Here is a 10,938-nt window from a genome sequence, read left to right as displayed (position 1 = left end):
TGAAATAAAGAAAACTGAAAATTATTCTAACCCTGACTAACCTTACTGTCATCATGCACTTGTCCTAATAAACTAACCTACACTGTAGCACTCAACACTTTGATGAACATTGTTGCTCAGCTGATAAGAGTTGTGCCCTTCCTGATGACTTGTCGTACAGAACTTCGCTTTGGATAAAAGCGTTTCAGCTAACTGACTAAATGTAAATGTATAAGATTTGGCACATTTTCTGGATACAAACTGAACCTTAACCAAAGCTAATGCTACCCAGTCAATGATGTGGCTCTTCAGATCCAAGATCATGTTTAAAATGGCTCGAAATGGCTCTAAATACTTGGGGGGTGAATGTCACAAGGAACATGCAGAGTCTCTGTGCAGAGCGTTTTGCCCCTTTATTTGGGAGGGTTAAATTGGATTTTGAAAAACACTTCACTTGTCTCTAGCGGGAAGAGTTAACTGCCTTTAAAATGAACGTGCTTCCAAGATTTCTGTATCCTTTTCACTTTCAGTGCATCCCACTTTTTCCTCCCAAGGCCTTTTTCAAGTCCATTAACCCTTTCACTGCCACACGACAGAAGGTTAGCCCTTTACTATCACACAACCGACGGCGATGCTCCATCATTAGCATCATTAGCTCCGCAAATGTGGAGCTAATGATGCTAATGATGGAGCATCGCCGTCGGTTGTGTGATAGTAAAGGGCTAACCTTCTGTATTGTCACAGTGAAAGGGTTAACCCGCTGTCGTGTGGCAGTGAAAGGGTTAACCCGCTGTAGTGTGGCAGTGAAAGGGTTAACCCGCTGTCACGTGGCAGTGAAAGGGTTAACCCGCTGTCGCGTGGCAGTGAAAGGGTTAACCCGCTGTTGCGTGGCAGTGAAAGGGTTAACCCGCTGTCACGTGGCAGTGAAAGGGTTAACCCGCTGTCACGTGGCAGTGAAAGGGTTAACCCACTGTCACGTGGCAGTGAAAGGGTTAACCCGCTGTAGTGTGGCAGTGAAAGGGTTAACCCACTGTTGCGTGGCAGTGAAAGGGTTAACACGCTGTCACGTGGCAGTGAAAGGGTTAACCTGCTGTCGTGTGGTAGTGAAAGGGTTAACCCGCTGTTGTGTGGCAGTGAAAGGGTTAACCCGCTGTCACGTGGCAGTGAAAGGGTTAACCCGCTGTTGCGTGGCAGTGAAAGGGTTAACCCGCTGTTGCGTGGCAGTGAAAGGGTTAACCCGCTGTTGCGTGGCAGTGAAAGGGTTAACCCGCTGTAGTGTGGCAGTGAAAGGGTTAACCCGCTGCTGCGTGGCAGTGAAAGGGTTAACCCGCTGTTGCGTGGCAGTGAAAGGGTTAACCCGCTGTAGTGTGGCAGTGAAAGGGTTAACCCGCTGTTGCATGGCAGTGAAAGGGTTAACCCGCTGTAGTGTGGCAGTGAAAGGGTTAACCCGCTGTAGTGTGGCAGTGAAAGGGTTAACCCGCTGTTGCATGACAGTGAAAGGGTTAACCCACTGTTGCATGGCAGTGAAAGGGTTAACCCACTGTTGCATGGCAGTGAAAGGGTTAACCCGCTGTAGTGTGGCAGTGAAAGGGTTAACCCGCTGTCACGTGGCAGCGAAAGGGTTAACCCGCTGTTGCGTGGCAGTGAAAGGGTTAGCTGTTGCGTGGCAGTGAAAGGGTTAACCCGCTGTCACGTGGCAGTGAAAGAGTTAACATGCTGTCGTGTGGTAGTGAAAGGGTTAACCCGCTGTCCAGTGGCAGTGAAAGGGTTAACCCTCTGTAGTGTGGTAGTGAAAGGGTTAACCTGCTGTCGTGTGGTAGTGAAAGGTTACCGGTTCGATTGCCGCTCCTCCCGGGCAGCGTGTCCAAGTGTCCTAGTGTCCAAGTGCCGTCGGTGTGTGAACGCCTGAGCGAATGGGTAAAATGTGAGGAACAAATTGTAAAGCGCTATATAAATGCAGCCATTTACGTATATATTATATATACCTGTATGTCATGTATGTCCCTATATACACACTGTAAGAAATAAAAGCTGCAAGAAAACGGTAAATGTCTGGCATCAATGGTTTCCAAATACTTCTGGTCAAATTACAGTAAAATCAAATACATTTACAGATTACAACCTTTATTTAATGGTTAATATTTTGATAAAAGGTCATTTACTGTATGTTTATGGTATTTACACTTAAAGTAGAACAACAAAGGTAATCTGTAAAATAATACAGTGAATTTCCTGTGAAAAAACATTTATTTTTACAGTGTATGTCATAAATGTCATGATGAGTTGAAAATGGGGGACCCTGATGCAATCTGTTAATCAAGTTTTCAATCAATCAATCAATCAATCAATCAATTTTTTTTTCCCCCTACACTGGTTAAGCGTAGGCACTCTTCGAAGTTAGTTAAGGTTAGAGTTTGTCTTAGAGCGTGACAGCAAGTTCTTTCGACGGTTAAGCTTAGGCCCTCATTCGAAGTTGTTAGTGCTATACAAATAAAGTTATTATTATTAGAGTTTGTGGGGGACCCCGATGTAAACAAGACCAAAGTCTGTCTCTGGTCTGCATCCCCGTAACAATTTTATGTATTGAGCCGTACTGTACTGTACCCATCCTGCAATCTGTTCATAAAGTTGTTTTCATTCAATCAATCGATTAACCAAACTTTTTTTTTTTTTTTTTTTTTGGGCGGGAAAAAATAAGGCAAATTAAACAGAGCCCAGCCCCATCACATTTTCATTTTTTTTTTTTTTTGGTCCGGTTCCTTGAAGTTCCCATTGCATGCAGTTGACCAATGTACTCACTGTAGTCACTATATGATGATGTTCCAGTTCCACTCTGTCTGAAGAAAGACCACCACTTGAATCCTCCTTGTCCACAGCTGCTGCTGCTGAAACATCACACAACAACATGTACATGATGTAATCAATAGTAGTAGCCCATCTATCAATTGTACATGATGCAGCATTTATGTCTGGAATGGACTAGTAATGACAGACAGACAGACAGACAGACAGACAGTGTGTGTGTGTGGGACATGTGCTGCTCAGTCATCACATCAGTAATACTACTAAACACATCTAACTACACAACAAAACGTGTTCATATCTCCTAAATAATCATCTGCAATCATAGATAACACTGTGGAGGACAAAAGTTTAGCCAAAATTACACAGAAAGGCACAAGATGACGATAGATTGGACTGGATGGATTAGCTGCTGCTGCTGCTGCTGGCTGAGAACACCAGCAGGTAGGTTCTTCTTGAGGGAGGGAGCCTGCAGGTAAATTTCACTTCCTGTTTACCGATGATGATGATGATGCCACAGGCTGCTGTCACTGACATGACCTCACTTCCTGTCTCATCCTGCTGCTGCTGCTGGGATTCTTCTTAGGTCGCTTTCACACAGGGGCTGTTTGGTCCGGACTTTCGGACCAGAATTCGATAGTCCGGTTTTTCGGGTCTGTGTGAATGCGTGTCGAACTCGGTCCGCGGACCAAGCAGGCGAACTCTAGTCCGCCTGAAAACGTAGGTCTCGGTTCGGCTTCATCGAACCAAACGCGAACCAAATATAGGAAGTGATTATTATTACCACTGCTCGCAGCACTCACTGCAAAACAAGCACACTGCATCTAATCTCTCTATCTATCTCTCTATCTATCTATCTATCTATCTATCTATCTATCTATCTATCTATCTATCTATCTATCTATCTATCTATCTATCTATCTATCTATCTATCTATCTATCTATCTATCTATCTATCTATCTATCTATCTATCTATCTATCTATCTATCTATCTATCTATCTATCTATCTATCTATCTATTTATCTATCTATCTATCTATCTATCTATCTATCTATCTATCTATCTATCTATCTATCTATCTATCTATCTATCTATCTATCTATCTATCTATCTATCTATCTATCTATCTATCTATCTATCTATCTATCTATCTATCTATCTATCTATCTATATATCTGTGCATCTTGGGAAGAAGGAAGAAAAAACGCGGTTTATTATTATTACCGAGGCGCGCGGCTTATTATATTATTAATAAAACAGCTACTTGTGGGCACTCATAAAAACACTGTGGTCTACAAGTTGTTTAGCGAGAGGATGGTGGTAATGTGCTTCAATAGAACAATGGATCAATGCCATGTCAAAACTCGGCTCCGCTGATCTGGAGGGCTCGCAGTCCTCCACACACAGACACACACACACGCGCGCGCGCACCTCATGCACCTCATGGTACCAAAGCACCTCAAAGGCACTAAAAAACAAATTACAAACATCTCAAAACAAGCTAGTCAGACTACTACTTGACCTGACTCCTAGAACCCACCTCACCCCTGCCCACTTTGACAACCTAGGATGGCTTAGAGTAGACGACAGAGTACAGCAACTTGCAATGGGCCTGGTCTACAAGATACACTACGCGACCAAGGTACCCATGTACATGGCAAAATACTTCCCAAAGGTCAGTGAATACCACGATCACAACACCAGAGGGAGCTCCACAAATCATGTAAAACCCAGATTCGGCTCAAACAAGGGACTAAACACGTTTCGCAATTATGCCACATCAATGTGGAACGCCCTACCTAAATCTGTAAAGGAATGTGAATCACTACCCACTTTCAAAAACACTCTCAAAAAACACCTACGTGAGACTGCAATTCGAAACTGGCCCCTACAAATGTCCTAACCTAGTTGTACAGTAAATGACCAAGTAAGGCTTTGTCAGTATTCCAATGTACAGTGTAAAATGTGTGTGTGTCCCCTACCCAACCCCCCCCCCCCCCCCCCCCCCCCACCTCCAATGTACAGCCCTCACCCAACCCACCCAACCCCACCCCACCCATCCAACCTCCTCCAATGTACAGTTTCTACGCCAAATGTATATACACTCCTTTTCTGGACACTTTTGTATCACAAACAGTACTGTATTTGCAAATCTGATATGTCATAAATGTATAGATGTAGCAGTACTGTCTATCTGTATGTCATGTATGTCATATATGTTATGATGAATTGAAAATGGGGGACCCTGATGTAAACAAGACGAAAGTCTTTCTCTGGTCTGCATCCCCTTAACAATTGTATGTATTGAGCTGTACTGTATTGTACCCATTCTGCAATCTGTTAAATAAAGTTTTCAATCAATCAATCAATGGTAGCATCAAGTTATTCAGTTATCATATTAACAACTGTAATCATGGGTTTTATAGGTTTTCATTGCATTATCATTTCATATATATAACTTTGCTCATGAAATGATAATTACTGCAGATTTACTTTGACACCAATGCCCAGCAATGAAGTCAAGGTCTTTCTGAGACATAAAGGAAACTGGTAAGAAACCAGCCTTCAAACAAATCAGTAAATCAAATCAGTGAAATAACGAGAGAGAGAGAGAGAGAGAGAGAGAGAGAGAGGAAATGAGAGAGAGAGAGAGAGAGAGAGAGAGAGAGAGAGAGAGAGAGAGAGGAAATGAGAGTGAGAGAGAGAAAGAGAGAGTGTTTTATTCAGTATGTTTACCATTTTGCCTGTCTCTCTTTGTGCTTATGAGTTTTAGTGGGGTTTCCTTGACAAAGTAAGCTAATTAGAGGTAGTTGATGACGATAGAAAGTCCTGAACTAAGTAAAAAAAAAAAACATCTTCTATCTATGAATCACAGTCAAATAGACACCGTCTCTTTAAAGCGACTCCTCCCCTGGACGCGTGTACCGGTTCCGCAACAGTAAGTGACTTTCGGGTAGGCCTGATTGGCCCCGACAGGCACGTGACGCGGCAAACTCAGGACGCGCAACGAGGCTGCTGAGAGCTGTCGCGCGGAAATAGGCTGTCTATTGCCATTCTCTAACACAAACTCTAACCTTAACCAGCTCCTTAACAGCGCCTAAACTTAACCGTTCTAACCTTAACCAACTCCGAAACAATGCCTAACCTTAACCTTAACCATGCCTAACCTTAACCATAGAAAGAATATTGCCATTCTCTAACACAAACTCTAACCTTAACCAGCTCCTTAACAGCGCCTAAACTTAACCGTTCTAACCTTAACCAACTCCGAAACAATGCCTAACCTTAACCTTAACCATGCCTAACCTTAACCGGCGAAAGAATACACGTTAAAAAAAAATCACGTTAAAAAAAAAAATTCGATGGGATTCGAACTCGTCAACAACGGACTGCAGGATCGCAGGACCGCTGCTCTGCGAGGTGAGCTAAAGCGCTGAATGAAAGTCATAGCGGATTTGGACGGTTACATCATTCCGCAAGCTCTGCCACGCGGCAGAGAAAGTTGCGCGTCACGTGCCTGTCGGGGCCAATCAGGCCTACCCCGGAAGTCACTTACTGTTGCGGAACAGTTACACGCCCCCTGGACAGCTAGAACCAGGAAGCACCTCCCACCCAGAGCCATGCTCTCACCAAACACAGATAAGAGTTTACTCTATAACCAGGAAGTACCTCCCACCCACACGAGTTCACTCTTTCTGAGAAAACAAAACTTAAGCGTGTCGTTGTCTTTGTAGAATAAAATGGCGCAGCAAGGAGTTGATCTGGACCGGGACCAGTTCTGCTGTTCTCTCTGTCTGGATGTACTGAAGGATCCGGTAACTATTCCCTGTGGACACAGCTACTGTATGGGCTGTATTACAGACTGCTGGGATCACGATGATCAGACGGGGATCTACACATGTCCCCAGTGCAGGGAGACTTTTACTCCGAGGCCTGTTCTGAAGAAAAACAACATGCTGTACTCACCTCCAGCCTCATCATACTGTACCTCCGTTAAAGAAACACAAGCTGGTCAAAGCCTACATGAGTCAGCAGAAAGTCCACCAGAGAGTCCAGGAGAGAGAGAAGCTACTCAAAGAGGCCCAACAGGCTGTTTATTTTCTCAAACGCTCTGCTGATAAAGCAGTGGAGGACAGTGGGAGAGTCTTTACTGAGCTGATGCGCTCCTTGGAGACGAGGCGCTCTGAGCTGGAGAAGGTCATCAGAGCCCGACAGAGGACCACAGTGACTCAGGCTGAAGAACTGCAGAAGAGACTGGAGCAGGAGATAGCGGACCTGAGGAGGAGAGCCACTGAGCTGGAGCAGCTCTCACACACAGAGGACCACATCCACTTTCTACAGAGTTACCCCCCCCTCTCCAGTCCCAGTGAGTCTACAGACTCACCCAGCATCAGTGTCCATCCTCTCCTGTACTTTGCAGATGTGACTGAGGTCGTGTCTGAGCTGAGAGACAAACTAGAGGACGTTCTGGAAGAGCAGTGGCCCAGAATCTCAACAACAGTGAATGCAGTTAATGTTTTACTGCCACCAGAGCCCAAGACCAGAGCTGACTTCTTACAATATTCCTCTCAGATCACACTGGCCCCAAACACAGCAAACAGAGAACTGTCTTTGTCTGAGGGGAACAGAAAAGCAACACTGATGCAGCAAAAGCAGTCATATCCTGATCACCCAGAAAGATTTATTGGATGGCGTCAGGTTCTGGGTAGAGAAGGTCTGACTGGACGCTGTTACTGGGAGGTGGAGTGGAGTGGAGAGGTTCATGTAGCAGCCTCCTACAAAGACATGAGTATAACAGGCACTGTGGAGGACTGTGGATTTGGATTAAATTCCAAATCCTGGGCTTTAGATTGCACACAAAGTCATTACTTCTTCAGACACAATAACAAGAACATAACAGTACCGGGCCCCCGGTCCTCCAGAATAGGAGTGTACCTGGATCACAGGGCAGGTACTCTGTCCTTCTACAGCGTCTCTGACACCATGACCCTCCTGCACAGAGTCAACACCACGTTCACTCAGCCTCTCTATCCTGGACTTTGGCTTTATTCATACCCTGCGAAGGCTGAGTTCTGTGAGCTGAAGTAGAGATCAGTGACGTTCACAGCTCCTCTACCCAGGGTTTGGGGTTTAAATTGATCTTGAAGATGCTGAGTTGTGAAAGATGAGGTAATTAGGAGTTACATTAATTCACTCAGTCACTCTATTGTTGTTCTGAAGGACACACACACACACTCACTATGATGTTCTGAGGGACACGCATGCACGCACGCACACACATGTATGTATGTTTTTTTTTTCTCTAAATAACGTGAGCCATAAATTAAAGGCATTTTAATATTTGTAGAGCTGCCTTGGATTTCAACTTTTTTTATAACTATTTTACAGATTACGTTTGTTTTTCTACTTTAAGTGTAAATGCCATAAGAATACAGTAAATTACCGGGTCTGTCTCTTCGCTTAGGAAGAATGACCATTCATTGAATATTGTGCATTTTGTCTTTTGTTCTTTTATTCTTGCTAAATAAACGTGGACATCTAAACCCAGAAGGACCTGTGTGGATATTTGATATTTGATAGATCCTACTGTCTCTCTAGAAGCTCATACTGGCTGCATATCTTTTCTAGTGTCTATCTAGTTTGGGGTTTAAATTGATCTTGAAGATGCTGAGTTGTGAAAGATGAGGTAATTAGGAGTTACATTCACTCAGTCACTCTTATCATTGTTCTGAGGGACTCTCTCACACACACACACACTATGTTTAGCTTTGTTTCTAGTTTCTAGCCTACCGGGGTAAAGTTTGTTTGATTAGATCTTTGCATATTCACATATTTGATTCCTTTCTTCAATACCTCTGTTCCCTTTGCATGTGGGGACAAATCTTTATTTTCATACTCTGGGTAGGTTGGACAACAATATGCAACCATTGTATTTGAATTTGATCACCTTTGGTCATTCTGGTCATTACTGTGGGATTTGGGCCGGTCTCTCCTCTCTCTGTTCCAGGGGGGGTTGGTAACAATGTGGGGGCCGGACCTCCATGGGGAGGTGGATTCTGCCTATAACCTTCTCCCTCACCTCTTATCTCTGGGCAGCCGGGACACTTCATACGGGACACTCTTCTATCTTCAAGGCCTTCGGTTGAACCCACAGCCAGGATGTGTGGGGCATGTTTCAGTCGTAAATGCAACTATCTTGTTTCAGAACAGACCCACCTGTGTTATCAGAAGAGCTCAAGGAGAGAGAGAGTTGTTCTTCTGGTGGCAGACTTTGAGGGAGACAGACCTATAGATAGGAGCTGGTTTAGGAACAATGACCATTCATTGAATATTGTGCATTTTGTCTTTTGTTCTTTTGTTCTTACTAAATAAACGTGGACATCTAAACCCAGAAAGACCTGTGTGGATATTTGCTTGAAACTTGCCGTTTCACTGACTGAACCTCAATAGAACTTTGAACAAAACGCAAAGGAATTGACTTGAACTCACTATTTCCATGTGCTACACGAGAAATGCAGTTAAAATCTAACATTACCAGTGAAATTCAATAGTGTTCAAATAGAAACATAAGTATACTCTAGTCTACAGTATCAATTATGTGTGTATGTGTACAGCCCACCCTGTTATAAATATACAAATAACTATGCTAAGTCTATTCACGGTACAAATATAGCTAACTCTATCTTATGTCTACTCCCGGTACAATATATATATATTGTAGCTATAATAAATATAAGTTTATCCTGTGCAATATATACAGTACTCCATACTAAGTCTACCGTGATCTGTACATGGAATATAAGATATTTGGAACTTTCTGAACCTATTGTAAATCGTAATATAGATCAGTTTTACTACAATGTTTGCAAACATTGCCAACATACCCAAAGTGTTTCAGCCACAGAACAAATACAAGCAGCTTTGTAGTGTTAGTCGGTCAGCAGGAGATGAAAACAGGGCTCCATTCTTATGTCCGGTGGTGGAGCTACACATTCATGTATGTTTGGATCAATTACCTTTAACATATTCAATCTAGCCAATAATAAATGCACACATTTGGATATGATCACTTTTCCCTTTGGTGGAATACGTCAGATAACCTTTCTGTTTCAATATGATGCATAATTAAATAGTTCCAAGAGTAAATTATTTTATTTGTGTTAAATTAGGAAAATTATAAGGTGACTGTACATATTTTCATATAAACATTTAATAAGTATAACGTAATTAATCATAAAATGAGTTACCCATGAAATATAAAGGGCAATGTATAGTGTGTATACATATATAAAAATAACAACACTTTCACAAGTTCATAGTTAATTCAAAATATATATTGATTTAAGTATCCAACAGGACTTGACATAAACATTTGTACAGTAATGATGAGACAAGTTATGCAACATACCTGCACTCTATTTCAGTTCACTGAAGATATCATATCTTTCCTTATAAAATAACATGTTGTAAAGGTCAAAGGTTGTGCAAGATCTTCAAGCTTTGTCCTTGGACCATATCTTGTTCCACATATGAAATAAATAATCCATAATAAATAGGACTGTTAGTTATTTTGTATATTATCTATAGAACAGCTGGAGCAATCCTACCTGGAGGGGAGAGAACAGATGGTAGAGGTAAACGGTACTCTATCCCCCCCCCCCCTCACAGTGAGCTGTGGTGTTCCACAAGGAAGCATACTAGGACCGCTACTCTTCCTAATTTATGCAAATGACATGTCGTCAGCCTGTGACTGCAACTTGTTCCTGTTTGCGGACGACTCAGCCCTGCTGGTCTCTGACAAGAACAAGTTGCAGGTTGAAAAAACCCTCAGCACGGAACTAGGCAAAATCTGCATATGGCTCGCTGATAACAAACTATCATTACACATGGGCAAAACAGAGTCCATTCTCTTCGGTTCAAATAACAAACTCAGCAAGATCGACGGCTTCTCAGTTACAGTGGGTGACAATATTGTCACAAGGAAAGACAAAATTACCTACCTGGGTTCCATCCTAGAGGCAAATCTTTCCTGTGACAAAATGGCATCCAATGTAATAAAAAAAGTCAACCAACGAACTAGATTCTTGTACCGGATCTCCTCTCTGGTAAACAAGAATACCCTGAAGACTCTGGCAGGAGCACTCATTCAAGGGTA

At 42.8% G+C, this 10,938-nt stretch overlaps 1 protein-coding gene across 1 annotated transcript; it reads left to right on the top strand.

Moving 5' to 3' along the window:
* Positions 1-6,806: 6,806 nt before the first annotated feature.
* On the top strand, positions 6,807-7,871 carry LOC311248993 (stonustoxin subunit alpha-like; the record flags this gene model as incomplete). The annotated part of the gene is made up of 2 exons (XM_084338241.1): positions 6,807-6,918; positions 7,315-7,871. 2 exons carry the CDS (start codon positions 6,807-6,809, stop codon positions 7,869-7,871), a joined length of 669 nt encoding a protein of 222 aa, XP_084194367.1.
* Positions 7,872-10,938: the final 3,067 nt, after the last annotated feature.

This window comes from Notolepis coatsorum (assembly GCF_963971535.1).
Source record: "Notolepis coatsorum genome assembly, chromosome: 1".
NCBI classification, from domain to species: Eukaryota; Metazoa; Chordata; class Actinopteri; order Aulopiformes; family Paralepididae; genus Notolepis; species Notolepis coatsorum.
Note: the sequence above shows the minus strand (reverse complement) of the source record. Positions and strands in the feature narration are given on the sequence as shown.